The sequence below is a fragment of the Trachemys scripta genome, chromosome 9 (genome assembly GCF_013100865.1).
Source record: "Trachemys scripta elegans isolate TJP31775 chromosome 9, CAS_Tse_1.0, whole genome shotgun sequence".
In the NCBI taxonomy this organism is placed as follows: Eukaryota; Metazoa; Chordata; order Testudines; family Emydidae; genus Trachemys; species Trachemys scripta.
Window position 1 is genome coordinate 56,591,087 of NC_048306.1, and position 19,933 is coordinate 56,611,019.

The following is a 19,933-nucleotide window of genomic DNA, read 5'->3' on the forward strand; positions in this document are numbered from 1 at the left end:
CATTCACAAACCCTCTCTGCTGTCCCATAGACCTTCCTCTATTGCAAGCAAAGTGAAGTCTTGGATTCGCAGAGCTGTTGCCATAGCAGCCGCCCCTCTCACCCCCACTCCCACCATTATGGAATTATCCCATTCTAAAGTGTCCTGTTGTGTCTATTAATACCAGACTCCCCCCCTGCACAATACCCTTTTCCACCCCTCTAAAATAATCACAGAACTCCAAAGAGTCAGTGTAAAAGACTAGGGGGTTCAGAGAGACTTTAATAAGCAGGACAAACACTGAAATATTCAAAAATATAACAGCAGCAGCAGCGGTTTGCCCCTTCCAAGGCTTCAGCTGGAATGAAAACTGCCTTTCATTGCAAGTGTGCCATCTCCTCTTCTTTGTTGTGTGAGCTGATAATGCACTATCAGAGCTAGCAGGACTCTATATAGAGGGGCTCTCTCTTCCACCCTCACTAAGTCTGAAACGGTCTGCTCCTTCTGAATCATCAGACAGCTTTCAGCTTTGACGCTTCCCCTTGATTCGCTGGCATCAGAAGGAGCTCCCAGAGATTTACTCTAGAAGGACTTTACCCTTCACCGGGAGGACTGCGCCGTCAAGAGGTAAGAGAACTGGCTTTGGCTAGTAGAATAATGGAGGCACTTTCCTGGTGGCTTTATGCTGTTGTAGCCGAGTCAGTGAGGGTGGTGGGAGATGTACAGAGTGGCTAATACACATAGTGTATGAGTTGTTAAACAAATAGAGTCCACAAAGAATTTCATTATAATCACTCTTGTCCTCTAAATTAGAATAGCTTTCCAAATGTCTCCATTTTCAGCCATTAGTACAGACAGGCATACACCACAAACATCACCCCATTACAGTATTAATTTCCCATGGGCAACCGAGTATTCTCAGCCAGAGGGGAGTCAGCTCTGGAGGGAGTTTCATCCAGTGTTAAACAATTTTCTGGGAAAGATGCAAGATCTTCCTGCTTGACAAAGCATTTCCACCATCATCAGCCCAGATCATTTAAAAGAAAACAGATCATTCCCCAGGCAGAACCACCTTTAATCAAAAGAATGAGAGAAGAGCAGAAAACTGAAGTCCACCTAAGAACTCATCATGTGCTTCTAGCTAGGAAGCACTTAGATTGTAGCGAAAACCAAGCTAGCTTGATTTCTTATTTAGGATCAACTGGAAAGTTCTGCTTATTCTTCATCAAGCCTTTTATTAACAAATAGGTAGAGCACCCGTTGGAACAGTAATATCGTAGTATCAACTATTATAAACTATCCAAGAGAGTATCAATGTAGTGTGGGTGTCAGAGAGGGGGAGGGCCATAAAATATGGTTATATGCACACATTCTAAATGACTGACTACATCCCTGCTTACAAATTAGCTATGGGAGGCTTGGAATAATGGCTAACCCCAGAATAGAGCTCTATTCAGCAATCTGTAAATCACTAAATACTCACACTACCCCAGCAGTGCAAGTCAAGTGGAATTCTGGGCTTGGGAACCAGACAACTAAAGAATTATTCTGTCTACAGATTCAGAACCTCTTGCATTGTAGAACAAGCCCCGGAAACTAGATAATTTTAAAAAGGAGATATGATTTCTAATTAGCTTCAAACAAAAGCATTTGTACATGCTACAATGACAAGATTAGAGATTCAGAGTTATTCTACAGTGTACCACAATAGAGCAAAAATAAACTAAAAACCTAATACAAAAATGTGCACGTTTATTTTGAATCAGATTTTTTTAAAAAATAATAATAATTTGCTAAACCTTCTTCATGTGTTATTACTAGAGGCACAGAGTAAAGCCATCACTGGTTTTCCACAGCTCTAGTGTTATTGTGCTATGAACACTTAAAGCCGCACATTTTTTAAATTAGCATTTCAATTCTGAAAGCCAGTGCAGCAATTAATTCTAGTGATACATAAACTTCTCCTGAGTTATTCAAATGCCAAGGACACGTTCATGTCAACAATCAACACTAATGGCTTCAAAATTTAAGTACATTAAAACAGCATGAGTTAAAACTCTCGGAGGATCATTTGAGTTTAGAACCTAACTGAAAGGGTTTTGTAATGTAGCAAATTGCTGGCACTACTATGATGGGTCCCGTGCTTTCTCTTCTTGTGGGGGTGTTCAGGGCCCCATTTCTCACCCCTCATCTGGAGTATTAACTGTCCCACTAGTATCCCAGAGAAGGGGAGTGGAGAGGGAGGGACCCAGGCCCACCCTCTACTCCGGGTCCCAGCAGAGGGGCCCTAGGGATAGCGGCAAACCACTTGAACTAGCGATTCCTTCCCCTGGGCTACTTCTCTCTCCGGCCCTTCATCTTGTGGGGCTTCCTACCCTCTCTGCTTGGGCAAGGTTTCTCCCAACCCTTTGTGTCTGTGGAGTCCCTCTGCTCTGTACAAGCCAGGTTTCCCTTTACCTAGGGTCTTGGTCTTCTGGCCCGCCACAGCACTTTTCCAAACTCTCCTCTGCTTCCCTCCAAACTGCTCTCCTTCAAACTACTCTCTGCTCCAATGCCAAACCACTCTGCTTCAACTCCTCCAACTGTCTGATTGAAGCAGGGATTTTTTTTTTTAACCAGGTGACTAATTGGCTTCAGATGCTCTAATTAAACTGTAGCAGCCTCTCTTCCCTCTACAGGGAATAAGGCTCTCATCATCCTGGGGCTTACATATCTCCCCTCTATCACTCTCCTGTTGCCCTCTGGCCATGCTATATCACAGTAAAAAGAGCCATTTATTTTCTTCACACCTTCTGACAAATAAAAAGAAAGAAAGAAAAAGAGGCCCTCACCGGGTAACATATGTAACAGCAGCTTCCTCCCATAACGATACTGACTTTTGACAGATAAGAACATATGTGAGCTAGATCCATCAACATTTAATCAACTCCTGCAGCCCTAATCCCCAAGATGTTTCTCCTCCCTGTGACTACCCTACTAGACTTCTTGATATTCTTCACTCAACCCCCTGCAGTCCTGTGGTGAAATCCTGGCACCACTGAAGTCAAAAGAAGTTTTGCCATTGACTTCAACAGAGCCAGGATTTCATCATTGGTGTCTTTGCTATTTTGTGTCAGATAATGACAGAAAACTGAGCTCAAACTGCAAAGATCATAGCTCAATGCACCACAGGAAGTCAGTTCTAACCGAGTCTGATCACTGCAGAGAATTTTAAGAACATGATAAAATGCATGTCACTCCGAGGCCCTTAATGTTGGGGCTGCAGATGGAGAGCAAACTGTTGCCCGGAGGAAGATTCCACCAAAGAGCTGGCCTACAGCAAATGAAATCTCTGTCTGGACTGTAGGAGACCCGATGCCAGCCTTTTAGAGTCACATCCACCTGGTGTTTCATTTTTAACAGGGTGTTATAACTGAATATAAAACTAATGGCTAACCACAGTCTAATCTAAGTCTTGCTATGCAGGATCATGCCTCCTTACACATTTGTTTGTGGATGGGATTAGTTAAATAAATGGAGTGGCAGCACAAAGAGTGTAAATTCAAAGAGTCACACAACGAGTATTAATGTGGATGTGCCCTGTCTTTAATAGCCATTAAAAGGGTAAGGTTTCATCCTCCTTTGGTGTAAAATAGAAAAAATAAGAAAAATTCCTTCCAATAAGGATAACAAGTCTCTAAGCTTCCAATACCACTTTCATTTAGGGACTAAACTCACAAGGTTTTTTCCAAAGACACTAGGACCCAAAGTTTCAAAGAGACAAGTTACACCAGCAAAGATGTGCACACTCCACAAACACTGTCTTTGCATGTGCACACCCGGGAAGCATGTACACAAAGAGGCAAGTCTCATAAGGACATAAGAATAGCCATACTGGGTCAGACCAAAGGTCCATCTAGCCCAGTATCCTGTCTTCCGACAGTGGCCAATGCCAGGTGCCCCAGAGGGAATGAACAGAACAGGTAATCATCAAGTGATCCATCCCCTGTCACTCATTCCCAGCTTCTGGCAAACAGAGGCTAGGACACCATCCCTGCCCATCCTGGCTAATAGCCATTGATGGACCTATCCTCCATAAACTTATCTAGTTCTTTTTTGAACTCGGTTATAGTCTTGGCCTTCATAACATCCTCTGGCAAAGAGTTCCACAGGTTGACTGTGTGTTGTGTGAGAAAATACTTCCTTTTATTTGTTTTAAACCTGCTGCCTATTAATTTCATTTGGTGACCCCTAGTTCTTGTGTTATGAGAAGGAGTAAACAATGCTTCCTTATTTATTTTCTCCACACCAGTCATGATTTTATAGACCTCAATCATATCCCCCCTTAGTCGTCTCTTTTCCAAGCTGAAAAGTCCAAGTCTTATTAATCTCTCCTCATACGAAAGCCATTCCATACCCCTGATAATTTTTGTTGCCCTTTTCTGAACCTTTTCCAATTCAAATATATCTTTTTTGAGATGGGGTGACCACATCTGCATGCAGTATTCAAGATGTGGGCGTACCATGGATTTATATAGAGACAATATGATATATTATTATCTATCCCTTTCTTAATGATGAGCAACATTCTGTTCGCTTTTTTGACTGCTGCTGCACATTGAGTGGATGTTTTCAGAGAACTATCCACAATGACTCCAAGATCTCGTTCTTGAGTGGTAACACCTAATATAGTTGGGATTATGTTTTCCAATGTGCATTACTTTGCATTTATCAACAAGTCTCCATTTTGCACATGTAAATGTGGGGCAAATATGCATGCCCACTGTTACAGAATGTGCTGTGCTTTGAAAAACGGGGCCCATGAAACAGTGTTCCGCTCAAGCACTGATGCAGGCTGCCCTCATACTCTCATTTTTATTCTTTCAGTAATAAACAGGAACAAGCACACAGCTGGTTGGCGCACAAAGGATCCTGCAGTCCTAAATCTCCAAACTTCACAGCTCAGGCCTGGTCTATACTACCCGCCTGAATCGGCGGGTAGAAATCGACCTCTCGGGGATCGATTTATCGCGTTCCGTCGGGACGCGACAATCGATCCCCGAATCGGCGCTCTAACTCCACCAGCGGAGGTGGTAGTAAGCGCCGCCGACAAAAAGCGGCAGAAGTCGATTTTGCCGCCGTCCTCACAACGGGGTAAGTCGGCTGTAATACGTCGAATTCAGCTACGCTATTCACGTAGCTGAATTTGCGTATCTTAAATCGACTCCCCGCTGTAGTGTAGATGTACCCTCAGCTGCACAGCATTTCAGCACAGAGAAAGAGGGACCCACTGTGGCCAGATGGGAGAATTTCTATTTCTTAATTCTATCCATTCTCACTTTTGTTGATCTTCATCCTTCTTGTCTGTCAACCAACTTGGCAGTGGAAGAAATCTGGATCAGAGTATGCCCACTTCTATCCACCTATTTGAAAGACAGGTGTTTTCTTGGGATTCTGTTTCCAGTGAATGTGTTACTCGACTATTCTTCAGCAGAAATTTCACCTCTTAAATATTTCTGAGCAATAATCATAGCTCTGAGGGAAGGTGAGGCATTACCTTCTGCTGCAGTCACTTGTCTACAGCTGTATAATTTCAGGATGCAGCAAGGTTTTTGCCAGAGGCATCTTCAATAACATCAGCAACCATCTCAATGGTTTGTTAACTAGGGTAAGGGGGAACTGGCTGATCAGAAAGGAGGAAGCATCTATTTACATATCTTAATTAACAGCAATGATGTGAAAGTAAAGAGTGGCCATTTTGCACAGACAGGGTTGCCTGGACAAAAGCCAGACTCCTACACCAAACAGACATTCTCCTTGACTTGTGCGATCATTACTTAAGGAAAACACTCTTCTTTTCCAGATATTTTTCAGACGCAATTCCACTTCCCACTGCCTCTGTAGTCTCCAATACATCCCAGACCACTCCTGCTCCCCTTGTGGGCTTCCTTCCCTGCCTAATATTTCCTCCATCTATCCCAGCACCCTATCCCTCAGACTTCTTCAGCTTCCTTTACTGCTTCCCCTTATACAAATATACTATAGCATCCTGTACTACTGGTCAAATACCACAGAAGTATCCGTGCCATGGCGTTAAACACTCCCTTTGCTAATTCAGAATCTGGACCAGTATGACAGAATACTAGAGCCTTTTATTTTTAAATAAACAGAGGGAAACCAGATACTTGATCCCCATTTTAAGCAAACAAGTAGGAATAATCAAGTTTTGCATAAATCCTCAACTAGCTAAGTACAAGAGTTTAATGTGGTTTTGGTAAAAATGTTGCAGGTGCTAATAGGTTCCCCTATCAAAGAAAAACCTACAGGGGTTGATGCCATGATCCCTGGGAATATTGTGGAGGAAGAAAATTCCCAAAAGTTTTCTCTCAGTTTCCAACAGATCATTCGATTGCGCATGTGGGTTAGCATGCAGGTGGTCTGAACACAAATTTTTGCGATCTGCCAGAGCCCAAGGCTGTCTACACAGAGCCCCTGTACCTCCATGATGCCCCTTAGTCTCAAGTGAATCTCCCCCATACCCCGGTTAATACAGCAGCAGGTGAGTCATACTGACATTCATTTTGTCCCTTTGCTGGCTGTTGCCTGTATATCCCAAAATACACCTCTACCCCGATATAATGCGACCCGATATAACACGAATTTGAATATAACGCGGTAAAGCAGTGCTCCGGGGGGGGGGAAGGGGGCGCACTCCGTCGGATCAAAGCAAGTTCAGTATAACGCGGTTTCACCCATAACGCGGTAAGCTTTTTTTGGCTTCTGAGGACAGCGTTATATTGGCGTAGAGGTGTACATTAGCCTACATTTTCAAGAGTAATTAGTGATCTTGTGAGCCCAAGTTGACACCTCAAAGGATTTTCCATGTAGTGGATCATGGCATCAACCCCTGCAGGTTTTCCTTTGATAGGGGAATGCTTCCACTGTCTTCGCTGTGTCCCAGTGAAGCACTGTCAGTGGGCCCCATGGACAAGGAGATGGTGCTGCAGACACATCTGACCACTCTCCCCTCCCCACATCCCTCAGGGACAGTGGGAGATGTACAACAGACAACTCCATGCACAGATGTGGTTGAGGAAGGGATCCAGCTCACAGTTTTGTCATATTTTCATTTTATAGACTAGGGAGCAGATGAGGGGAATAATACAAAAGACTCAAAGCCAGAGTAAGAGTTACAGATTCTAATTCAAGATCTGTTGCATATCATAGAAAAGCTCTGGGTAATTGTCCATGAAAGTCTGCTCATTTTGCACTGCTGCTGTGGGCAGCAGTGGGAGTGACAAGAATAAGATCAATTTCACTATGTTGCTGGTTGAGAAAGCTACAGGGTCAGTTGCAGCAGATACAGTTACTGGAGCTTTCAAGGAAGAGGAACATGCAGCGACTGAAAAAAGAACAGAGTAGCAGAGAAATTCCCCTGGTAATAGCCAGGCAGCCGGGGAAGTCCAGTGCTCTTTCCCAAAGCAAGTTAATAGTGTTTCACTTTCTGAATCAATTGAGGCAGGAGCCACTGCACTGTTTGGAAGAACTTTCTTCTGAATCCCAGCCCAGTAACAAAACCAACTCGGGGGATTTTCTGGTTTAAAAATAAATAAATAAATAAATAAATAAAAATTTAGTTCCTGGCACTTGTTCCCAGGAACCATGCACCTAGAGACATTTCTACCAGAGATGGATATATAAACTCTCCCCTCCCCATTCTCTCCAGCAATAAGCCAGATACTCTCAAAGGTGTTTAAAAAAACAACAAAACACAGATGATACCTATGTCTCCAGTGAAGTTTCTGTATAAGGAGCTGTGACTGTAGTCCCAGGGTGCCAGGCTGAGATTGCTCAATTAGGGCAAACTGTAAAGAAGGGCAGACAATCTCCAAAACTAGTGGTTATTCCAATACTTAGATCCACCAAGCCAGAAACAAAACAGCTTCTACAATACCTTATTGGTTACTCAGAAGCCAAAAACACAGTTCCCTTAAAGCAACCCAGCCTTGGGCTTTCTCCCAGACAGCCAAGTCAAATATGATGAGGATTACTAAAAATCTTGTTCATCATATAAAAAGGATCGGACACATTACCTCCCAGGTTAATGAATATTTCAGATCTTACCCAAATACACACTTACAGCCAATTATTATTATCTAAACTAAGATTTATTAAAAAAAGAAGAGAGCGCATATTGGTTAAAAGATCATTATACATTCAGGTATGAAGAGAGTTCATAGTTCAGTTTTATAGTACAGATAGTGAGCTTAGAGTTGCAAAGCGTCCTTTCCAGAATCACTTCATTAGGTTATAGTCCAATGTCCATATACAATATCAGGGCTATTCAGAATGGCACTGGAGACCACAGTCTTGCGACTCAAACTTCCCTACGAAGCTTAAGCAGATCTGAGATCCCAAGAATTTTTAATAGAGATTTCCTCTTGACAGCACACAGTCCTTGGATGAACAATAGGCTTTTGAAATAACCTTCTATTTCCTAAGCATTACTAGTAATTAATTAGTACAAGTTATTTATCTATTAAGCAGTTCATAGACAATTTACTACAAACTTCTCTTTGAAGTATAGACAATGAAATTACTATACCCAAGTTTCATTTAAATGTTAATATTCCCTTTTGATCTCTGAATCAATAGACAGGATTCATCTATTTACATGGTTAACATCATATTTACTCGTTCATTAGCCTATTCGTTTATAAGCCGACCCCCCGAAGATGGATAGGTAAAAATAGCAAAAACTGTATCACCCTTTCATAAGCCAACCCTATATTTCAGGGGTTGGCAAACTTTGGCTCCTGGCCCGTTAGGGTAACCCGCTAGTGGGCCTGGATGTTTGGTCTACCTGGAGCATTCACAGGCACGGACCCCCTCAGCTCCCAGTGGCTGCAGTTTGCCTTTCCCAGCCAATGGGAGCTGCGGGAAGTGGCACCACTTCCCACAGCTCCCATTGGCTGGGAACGGCAAACTGCAGCCACAGGGAGCTGAGGGGCTCCATGCCTGCAGATGCTCCAGGTAAACAAAATGACAATGTATTAGATATTCAATTCAATGATTCCATAGAGTTTAAAATCATCAAATTTTGGTGTAGACCCGTTTATAAGCTGACCCCCGCTCTTTGATGCGTCACTTTTTTACCAAAAAATTTTGGCTTATGAACGAGTATATACGGTAAACACATACAATTAGTACTACCTCTAATTCTCTAACAATACAGGTTTGCATGTCAAAACTCTAGTCTATTTAACAGGGCTATGTTAGCTATTGCTAAGGAACAGCCCTAATTACCATTTATATACTTCTCTAATATGTCTTTAAAGGTTCAATTTGGCTAATTTATTCTGCAAGTTGCTTAACCTTTTCTGGCCCTGTGTCACAGGAGCTCTTTAAATCCTAGGAGAAGTAGTACCAATATTTTGGCACCATGCCAAAATCAGTCGCTCTCTGACTGTATAGTGCCTATTTCCACTTTTCTGTTAACCTGGTACATGGGTGTTTAGCACCTTTATTGCTTACTAAGTCGCAGAACATCTTGGAGATAAATGTACAGCCAGCTGATTGCATTACAATATTTTCTTCAACTGACAGGAAAGGTCTGGAAAACCCAATTGAGAGGGAGGGGTTTAATAATTCTGAAGTAGGTCAGACTCTGAGTTTATAAAAATTGGGCAGTGTCCTTTTAATTACTTCTCTCAGCAAGCAGGAGACATGTTGTCTGATTTCCATGCTGTCTCACCATTACCAAGGTTCTTTGTAAGATCTGTTTTCTTGATTTTTTTCAGGTCCCTGGTTGGTGCCCCAGAGCTGAAGTGAGGAATGAATGATCCAGCAGATCCCTCAAGCCTATTCCTCAACTCCTCCCTGGAAACTTCAGAACAATGTGGCAAAGAGACCCATATAGAGAACATCCTTTTTGCCACTTTTTATCTCCTGAATTTCATCCTGGCTTTTGTTGGCAATACCCTGGCTCTTTGGCTCTTCATCCGGGACCAAAAGTCAGGCACTCCAGCCAATATTTTCCTGATGCATCTTGCTGTGGCCGACCTGTTTTTTGTGCTGGTTCTACCCACCCGGCTGGTATATCACTTTTCTGGCAATCACTGGCCATTTGGCGAGATCCCATGCAGACTCATTGGCTTCCTTTTTTATCTCAACATGTATGCCAGTATCTACTTCCTCATGTGCATTAGCGTTGACCGCTTCCTAGCCATCGTGCACCCTGTGAAGTCCATTAAACTCCGCAGGTCACTCTACGCCCACTCGGCATGTGCCTTTCTTTGGGTTATAGTTGCTGTCGCAATGGCACCTCTGTTGGTCAGTGTGCAGACAGCTGAGATGAACAACACAACTGTCTGCCTACAGCTCTACAGAGAGAAGGCATCACGCCATGCTCTCGTGTCCTTGGCAGTGGCATTCACCTTTCCATTTATTACTACAGTGACCTGCTACTTATTGATTATCCGTAGCCTGAGGAGTGGGAACAGAGTTGAGAAGCACCTGAAGGAAAAAGCCATCAAGATGATCATAGTTGTCCTAATGATCTTTCTGGTCTGCTTCGTACCCTATCACATCAACCGCTACATTTACATTCTCCATTATGACGGCACCAAGACTTCCTGTGAAACCCAGCGAGTCCTGGCACTCAGTAACCGCATCACTTCCTGCCTCACCAGCCTGAATGGCGCCCTTGACCCAGTGATGTATTTCTTTGTTGCTGAGAAGTTCCGTGAGGCCTTGTGCAGCTTGTTTTGTGGCAAAAGAGCTGCAATGATGCCTCCAAGTTATGAGGGGAAGACAAATGAGAGCTCACTAAGTGCTAAATCTGAACTATGAGCAAGTGATCATATTTGTTGTCACTTCCGGGCACAACACAGCCAGAGAGAGTAAAGGCAAGTGACTCCAAGGACAAAAATGTTATCCCCAGAGTCAGTATCATTCTTGCAATATCAAGGAGGAGAGTTCAGTTATTCTATGCAGCTACAACCAGCAAGGGCTCATCTCTGCCAGAAGACAGACTGTAATCTCTGTAAATTGCAAGACATCTAACCATGAATGCAACAGCAGCAGCATCTGTTGCCCAATCCTGAAGCTGAGGCCTGAATATTTAGGGATGGAGGAAGGAAACAAGAATGTAATCAATCCATGATTTCTCCATCTAAGAGTTTTATACTCAAGTCTCATTCAAGCAAATGTTGGCCACCCTGAGAAACAGAACAACTGGAATTCAAGGACTAAGATTCAGTGGGTGATTGCCCCCTGCCCAACAAGCACACCCTCCCCTGAAATCCTATGTTGTACCAGCCAGAGAGATTCAGTCCTGGGATATCAGAGGAGAATAGTAGTGTCTCTAGATCTATTGTGAATATTTGTAGAGAGCTGGGGGGATATGGTATGCCTATTGAACAGGGGAAAGGGGAAACCTGTGGCTGGAATAAATGGGAGACATCCTGATTCCGCAGGGATGTCAAGCTATTGTCGCCACAGGCCTCTTGTCTATGCTGAGGATTTGGGCATGAGCAGTAAACATCATGCTAATATTTCAACCTGTCCTTGGGTTTGTGGTTTAAGGCCCCAGGAGCTGTCTTCAGTTACAGGCAGCATCTTCTGAACGAGCCTTGGGGTGTAGTCCTGTTTGAATTATCAATCACCTTAATAATCTCAGGCTAAAATAAAAGGGAATGGAAAGAAGTCTCATGAAAAAAATCAGTAAAGGGAATATCTTCCATTGGTTTATAAATGCTGAACCTAAAACTCTGAATCCCTGTAAAAAAATTAGCCAAGAAGATGAAAAGTAGATGTGCTGAAAGTGTGAAACGCAGGCTGCTTGGGGAAAGCCTTAAAGCTCTTTAGAGTGTTTTATTTGGTCTGAAAAACATTTCATTTGCTACATATGATCACTAACCTAGTTTAGCTTAACTACCCTCACTAATAAATGTTTCACCAATGGAACACATCTGGGTATTAAACCAAGCAGGGGAGATAGGAGAAATCCCATGGTATAAAAGGAGAAGAGCAGAAGAAACCATTATGTCCACTAGGAACCTTGCTAAGCCAATCATATTTGCCTCTGAAATGCTTAGGTACGGCAATGATGCGCATGATAGAAAGCCATATGATAGCTCAATCTTATTTACATGTTCTACCCATGCCATTGGGAAAGAGCTCTCATGTCTCCAAGAGTATGAAATCAAACAGCTTTTTATCTTGGTTAAGTTTCTGGAATCCTGACTGCTTTCCCAGCTGGTACCCAGCACTGCTCAAAGGCACTAGCCAATCAGAGACAAGCCAAGAAGCCAAAAGGAAAATCCATTAACTGTAATTCTGGAAGCCTAGAGACTGGTGTTATATGGAGGATTACTTGAACGGGAAGTAATTATGGAAGGTTCCCTGGTGGACAGGGTGAAGCAAATAATCCTCTTTCCTTTTCCCACGTTGATCATGTCAGCGGGTAGAAACATCAACTCAATGACTTTCCCAACCCCTGCTGGACAGAGGTATAACAGTCTGAAGTTAATCCACTGTGCTTCAGAATTCAAAGCTATCTGCCAAACTGTCTGTCTCTCTTCTTACCGGGATGTGATTTTGTACTGTCCTGTTTGTATTATTTTTGCCATTAATTTTTTTAAAACAAAAAACTTTTTGGACTTGTTCATACTTATTATACACATGTAAAATAAATAGTTTAAAAGGATCAGTGAGAAGATGGTCTTTATATTAACAGAGGCTCCCCCTCAGTCTCTCATTATGCCCAGGGTTCCCACTCAATCAGCAGAGACATGCCCCTTTATCTCTCACATGCAGACCAGCATCATGCCTGGAATCCTTTCCCTCTCCAGCCTTCTGCCCATTCACCCAACTCTATCCACAATCCACTGGCATTCCGCCTTCAGGCCCCTCCTCTACCCATATTTCCTTGGATAGTCAGTGTCCTGTCCATTGCCCTTTCTCTACCCCATCTCTCACTTTCCAACCACTCAGTCCTACTCCGAGCTTATTCTGTGCCTTTCCATTCTTCATCTGCCACTGTGTTTTTGTTTTATTGTGCTAACAGACCTCCTGTTCCCACATCCACAATGTACCGGGCTAAGCCCCTGTGGCTCTGCTCTCTCTTACCTGCCAGCATTTTTTACGAAGCCTAGGTCAGCAAGTGCCACATCACAGAGCTCACAACGGAAGCATTCTGGGTGCCAATTATTATTCATTGCCTTGATCACACGTCCAATAATGAACTCACCTTGGAAAGAAAAACACAACCCTTAGATGCAAACAGAACCAATTTGAGCAAAAAATCTCTCCCCCACATTCACCACCATTCCTTTTCAATGCCACAAGGCCCAGTATATTCTGATTTGCTGAAAATACCACTTCCTCCCACAAGAGTACCAGAAGAACATCTTCATTCTTAACCACTGCCAGAGTAATTCTTTGTTACTGTCCAGAGAGCCTGATGCTTAGGATGACCCCTGGGTTAAAATTTTCATCCCCAGTGATCCTCTGCCCCATGACTTCTACTCAGGGAAGAGAAGAGACTACATAGTTTTGCACATGGAGATCTTACCACATTGCCCACAACAGGGTGCAAACAGCATCTGGAAATCATGCTCACAATACTTTCGACCCTCAAACTGTTAACGAAACAAAGGAGAGAAAATCCTCAGTGAATCACAAACTGTCCACTATAAAAATTCAGACTATTATTAGAGTTTGCAGGTGACAAACTTGTAAAGGTTAAGCAAGTGTTTTCATTTCCAACCCATTCTTCAGTTGCTTGTCATTGCCTTGAAAAAAAATCCTTTGTCTCAGCCCCATGGAGAATTTTCTTGGACAATGGAGCCAAATCAATGCAGGTATGTTTAATATGGGCAAAGGTGCAGGGGAAAGCAAAACCAAAACATACACAAAACTCCACTGTTCTTATAATTAGCTTTTCTTGCCCTTTTCTTCTGGGTTCATATACCTCAAAAGAGCTCAAACTTGACATGATTGTTGTCCACATGGAAAATGAAAAAGAGCTTAGCATTTTAAAAATTAGATAGTTTTCAAATTACATGTTTGTACATGTGCTATAGAAAAATTTACAGCTGATTTTCAGACAAGTTCACTAATTTTGGTTACCCAACTTGAGAAACCTTGTGCCAAATTTTCAAAACACCCAAGAACCCACTCATGCCTTATTCCCATATGCAATGTTGAGCACATTATTTTTCTTTCCTCCCCTTCTCCCATCCCCCACTTTTCTTAAAAAAAGAAAAAAGGGAAACCAGGAAATTAAATACAGAAAATTAAGTTAGTGCAGTATTAGGGCTCAGAAATTGAACATGCAAAATCAGGAAATTAAGAAGTGAAGATTCTGACAGAAACATTAAGCCCCAGCTTTTTAAAGGAGACCATTTTCTTCTCTGGCGCACTAGACACCCACAGAAATTGTGCCCACATTATTTGCAACCATAATTAATTGTGGATGCAAACTCTACCATTTAGGTATTTAAGTACCTGTCCTAATTTGGGTTTACTATCCATCTCTATGCTAGTATTTATGCCTAAAACTTTATATGAACAAAACACAGGGACAATTTTAATATGTGTGAAACTGAGATCCATCTGAAAACTGGGCCCTAGAAGGATGCTTTCAGGTCAAATCTGGCCAAAAATTTAGACTTTATAAAACGTGCCTTTTAATAAACAGGATGTGCATGCAATGTGGTCGAGTTAACATTGATATAGGAATCTTGCGTTATGAATTTCCCAACATCTACATGGTTCAGTCCTCTATCTTAATGTGCGGATGTATATTTTTTAATTTAGTTTTATATTCTAAATATATATTTTTCTGTTCCACTGCATCCTAATTTTGCTTAATTTATGTATAGCCGGGATGAGGGGGAAATGACTTTAATACAACTCTGGATTTGTCAGTCAAGTCAATGATAATAAAGTTTAGGATCAAAAGAAATGGAAATCAACAAGATTAGGGAACTGAAATTCTGCATCCCCACAAAGTCTCCCCAATACTGGTCAACTGGCCAGACAGATTTCCCAAGGAGGAAGACAGCAGTACATTTAAACATAAGGCTATTTTAGAGTGTGATCATTTCAAGGTTAAGAGAGACAGAAGCCTATGGGGAGGGAAAAGGCAGAAGGGACTGCTGAAAACACAGGACCCATTTGAGCTAATATGGAGCCCCCATGACGCAATCTGACTGGGCCCCTCACTGAAAAGATAAGATTCTGTGGACAATCTCCTGCATCGTCTGCCCCACCAACTTCGAGGAAAGAGCCAGGGGAAGAACGTGGGAGAGGAATGAGTAACAAGTCCAGATACAGAGTGTGTGTTTGTGCAGAACTGAAGGAATAATTGACAGTGATTTCCTGACATGAGGATGTGGGAACCTGAAATGTATCTTAGCGGTCACATGATAATGGTAAAAATCACAGTGTTGCTTTTCTCTCACCCTGAACAAGCAGCTATATTAAAATAAGGAAAATGGTAATATCCTACAGCTACAATGCTTCTTCCTATCCCAGACCCTCCTGCCTGGCTTCCTGCTATGGTTTTAAAGAAACAGTTCCTGTATGCTCACATCAGCCAAGGTCACGAAATAGAAGGAGAAGATTGAAGGGGAAGGTTGAAAAAGAGAAGATTGAAAAAATTGGGTTTGTTTAGTGTGGAGAAGAGAAGACTAAGGGTGGGAGGGACATGATAGTAGTTTTCAAGTACATAAAAGGTTATTGCAAGGAGAAGGGAGAAAAATTGTTCTTCTTAAACTCTGAGGATAGGACAAGAAGCAATGGGCTTAAATTGCAGCAAGGGCAGCTTAGACTGAACATTAGGAAAAACTTCTTAACTGTCAGAGTGGTTAAGCACTGGAATAAATTGCCTAGGGAGCTTATGGAATCTCCATCATTGGGGATTTTTAAGAGCAAGTTGGACAAACACCTGTCAGGGATGGTCTAGATAATATTTAGTCCTGCCTTGAGTGCAGGGGACTGGACTAGAAGACCCCTCGAGGTCCCTTCCAGTTCTATGATCTCATATCTGCAGGGAATTACAGTTATCTCCATTGATCTCCCAGTCAGCATAGAGCATCTCACACTCCCATGTCATGTGGCACTGGACCATGAGCATTTCACCTTGACCTGATGAGGTAGCCCCTCACTCCAGTGACTTAAGAGGCCCCTGCTACTTCAGATTTAGCAGCAATGTCTGACCCAGCCCTCTGAGAGGGCTAGTTACACTGGGAAGGAAAAGGCAGACAGAAACACTGATAGTGGGCAAAGAATGACACTTGAAGCTTTATCCTGTCCTGTTGAGTGCTCTCAGTTTTCACAGAGTTCACTGACAGCCACAGATACTCAGCATCTCCCAGGATTGGGTTTTTAAAAGGGGAAGTCAAGAAACTTTCAATAGCTTCACATAGGCAGTAACCTCACCTCATAGAAGAGTCCATCTGGGAACTGTCGGAAACACTGAGCACAGACAAAGCAGTTCTCATGATAGAGCTCCCCATTGCTGTTCACGATCCTCTCCGAGGGATCAAAGCGAGCCTGGCAGCGCTCACAGACTGCATTTGCGAGGGCATCAGACATATTACTGAGGAGGAAATAAAGGTCAGAGTCAGAACATGGGCAATGTCACACCTATCAAATGAATATGCATACATCACACAAGTAATATTACAGTCACCAACATCTTTTCATCCCTTTTTGCACGAATAAGTACGATGAAAATAATGCAGCATGCAAGGGAATGGAATCAACAAGTTATTCAGAATCAACATCTGATATCTGTTTACATTTGACACAGGTGGAGGTGACAGCCACATAGTAATTTGCAGAGCTATATGATGGATTCATTTATTTTTCACCTTTGACCACCTTGCCTGCCCTCTGTCCACAAATCCCTGTCCTACCAACTTACTCCAGACACCCTCCATTAAAACACAAAATAAATGAAAACCCCTGCAGAGAAATGTTTTCTCCTTTTCTCCTCAAATGTATAATTGCCCCACCTCCTTTCAACAAACATCACACTTGCCTGAGGCCTACGATGGGAAAACATGAGTCCAGGTGTTCTATGTATTAAAATGTCACAGCGTTAAAGTCCTATCTCTCATATCCCTGCAGAGCTAGGAATGGCAACTTCAAAAAATGGGGAAGATTCCCAGTTTCCTAATGGGATCAGCTTTATTTTAAAATTTGGAGTATCGAATATGTGAATTTAAAATGGTGTGACGGGTTCGATCACAGAGACCCCCTTGGGACTGTCATCTGGCATGCTGAAACTACCTCTGAGCCCCTTTTCCCTGTCAGCTTGGGACTCCAGAACCCTGTCTTGTTGACACGCATAGGGTTACCATATCTAACAAATAAAAAAAGAGGACCCTCCACAGGCCCTGGCCCCGCCCATTTCCCCACCCCCAGCCCCACCCTAACTCGGCCCTTCCCCGCCCTATCTCCGCCCCCTCCTCCCTCCCACTCCCAGCTGGAGCGCGGGAGGGGAAGCGCCCAGCCGGAGGCGCAGGGTCTGGAGGCTGCCCGGCAAACCGTGAAGCCGGTAGCACTTGGGCTTCGGGCAGCCCCCTTGCCTCCGGACCCTGCGCCCCCAGCCGGGCACTTCCACTCCCGGGCTCTGGCAGCGCAGGGTCCGGAGGCTGCCCGAAGCCGGTAGCGCTCGGCTCTTAAACAGAGCCGAGGAGTCAGGGGAGGAGCAGAGCCGCCGCAGGAGGGGAAGTGCCTGGGCGGCATTTTCCTGGACATGTTCGGCTTTTTGGCAATTCCCCCCGAACGGGGGTTTGAGTGCCGAAAAGCCGGACATGTCCAGGAAAAAGAGGACGTATGGTAACCCTAGACACGCAAGTCTGCTGCAACACAGACACAGGGTCTGAACCATGTCCCCAAAGCTGCAGCTTTAACTGAAAACCACTCAGCAGGTACTCCTGTATCAAACACCCAGCTCCCAATAGGATCCAAACCCCAAATAAACCTGTTTTACTCTGTATAAAGCTTATACAGGGTAAACTCATAAATTGTCCACCCTCTATAACACTGACAGGGAGATATGCACATCTGTTTGCTCCCCCAGGTATTAATCACTTACTCTGGGTTCAATAATAAACAAAAGTGATTTTATTAAGAATAAAAAGTAGGATTTAAGTGGTTTCAAGTAATAACAGAGAGAACAAAGCAAGTCACCAAGTAAAATAAAGCAAAAACACACAAGTCTAAGCCTAATACATTAAGACAGTGTTTCCCAAACTTGGGACACTGCTTGTGTAGGGAAAGCCCCTGGCGGGCCGGGCCGGTTTATCTGCCCCATCCGCAGGTCCGGNCCAAACTTGGGACACTGCTTGTGTAGGGAAAGCCCCTGGCGGGCCGGGCCGGTTTATCTGCCCCATCCGCAGGTCCGGCCAATCACGGCTCCCACTGGCCGCGGTTCGCTGCTCCAGGCCAATGGGAGCTGCTGGAAGCAGCGCGGGCCAAGGGATGTACTGGCTGCCGCTTCCAGCAGCTCCCATTGGCCTGGAGCAGCGAACCGCGGACAGTGGGAGCCGTGATTGGCCGGACCTGCGGACGCGACAGGTAAACAAACTGGCCCGGTCTGCCAGGGGCTTTCCCTACACAAGCGGCGTCCCAAGTTTGGGAAACACTGCATTAAGAAACTGAACACAGGTAAATCTCAGAGATGTTCCAATAAGCTTCTTTCACAAACTAGACTCCTTCTTAGTCTGGGCCCAATCCTTTCCAATGGCATAGTTCTTATAAGTTCCAACTCAGGTGGTAACTAGGGTATTTCTCATGACTGCAGCCCCCTTTGTTCTGTTCCACCCCCTTTTAGCTTTGGCACAAGGCGGGAATCCTTTGTCTCTTTCCTGGGTTCCTTCTTGCCCACCCTTCCTTCTAAATGGAAAAGCACCAGGTTTAAGATGGATTCCAGTACCAGGTGACATGATCACATGTCACTGTAAGACCTCATTCTCCATTCTTTCAGAGTTGGCCTGCACGTACCTAGGAAGGTTTGCGAGTACACAGAGCCATTTACAACCAATTGTCTTTGTTAATGGGAGCCATAAAGATTCCAAGCCATTATTAATGGCCACAGTTTACATAATTACAATAGGACCTTAGAGAAATACTTCATATTTTTAGTTTTAGATACAAGAATGATACATACATACAAATAGGATGAACACACTCAGTAGATTATAAGCTTTGTAATGATACCTTTACAAGAGACCTTTTGCATAACGCATATTCCAGTTATATTATATTTACACTCCTAAGCATATTTCCATAAACATATGGAATGCAACATCATCCATGGTAACATTTTTAAGTATAGAAAAGCTATTTTTAAGATGTTTTTCTTGTTCCCTCTGAGCTCTGCATGGTTGGAGTGATGGTAGCATTACAGGTTGATGCATATGAAAAACAAACCCAATTAATCTTTTTAAGACACTCATACATTTATAAAATAGCCTTCCTGTAGCATATGTTGTATATACAGAATACTTGAGGGGGTGATATAAAATTTTAATCAACACTTGCATATGGTCTGCATACATTTCTTCTTCCTCTTCTTTCACTTTATTTGTAATGCTAGTTCATCTTTTATTTTATGCATAGCATGAAGTAAAGACCACAGTGATGGCTGTTCTGTCTTTCCCTAAAGCAAGGGGTCAATATCTGTGCTGCAGTAGACACCTAGGCCTGGTCTACACTACGACTTTAATTCGGATTTATCAGCTTTAATTCGAATTTACCCTGTAACCGTCCACACAACGACGCTATTTATTTCGATGTAAAGGGCCCTTTAAATCGATTTCTGTACTCCACCCCGACGAGCGGAGTAGCGCCAAAATCGATTTTAACATTTCGAATTAGGGATAGTGTGGCCGCAATTCGATGGTATTGGCCTCCGGGAGCTATCCCACAGTGCATCATTGTGACCGCTCTGGAC

The 19,933-nt window shown here is 43.3% G+C and overlaps 2 protein-coding genes across 5 annotated transcripts in view; one reads left to right on the top strand and one right to left on the bottom strand.

The window, feature by feature from the left end:
* Nucleotides 1-19,933, bottom strand: part of LIMS2 (LIM zinc finger domain containing 2) — a 60,778-nt gene that overhangs the window by 14,973 nt on the left and 25,872 nt on the right. For 2 of the 3 annotated variants that reach the window (XM_034780796.1, XM_034780797.1), the window contains exons 2-4: nt 16,408-16,567; nt 13,535-13,601; nt 13,090-13,210 (exon numbers count right to left, since the gene is read on the bottom strand). In XM_034780796.1, coding sequence (XP_034636687.1) covers nt 13,090-13,210; nt 13,535-13,601; nt 16,408-16,563 — 344 coding nt within the window. In that variant the 5' untranslated portion in view covers nt 16,564-16,567. The remainder of the gene's footprint in view (nt 1-13,089; nt 13,211-13,534; nt 13,602-16,407; nt 16,568-19,933) is intronic. The other variant, XM_034780798.1, reaches the window with a different exon arrangement.
* Nucleotides 286-12,872, top strand: GPR17 (G protein-coupled receptor 17). Of its 2 annotated transcripts, none has more exons than XM_034780800.1 (2): nt 286-606; nt 9,759-12,872. In XM_034780800.1, the coding sequence occupies exon 2, from the start codon at nt 9,793-9,795 to the stop codon at nt 10,807-10,809; it is 1,017 nt and encodes a 338-aa protein (XP_034636691.1). In that variant the 5' UTR covers nt 286-606; nt 9,759-9,792; the 3' UTR covers nt 10,810-12,872. The 2 variants fall into 2 exon arrangements, with proteins under 2 accessions (XP_034636691.1, XP_034636692.1); XM_034780801.1 differs by lacking the exon at nt 286-606 and adding an exon at nt 5,214-5,503.

What these genes read in the sequence shown, in the direction of transcription:
- GPR17 (XM_034780800.1), top strand. Translation starts at nt 9,793, where the DNA reads ATGAATGATCCAGCAGATCCCTCAAGCCTATTCCTCAACTCCTCCCTG.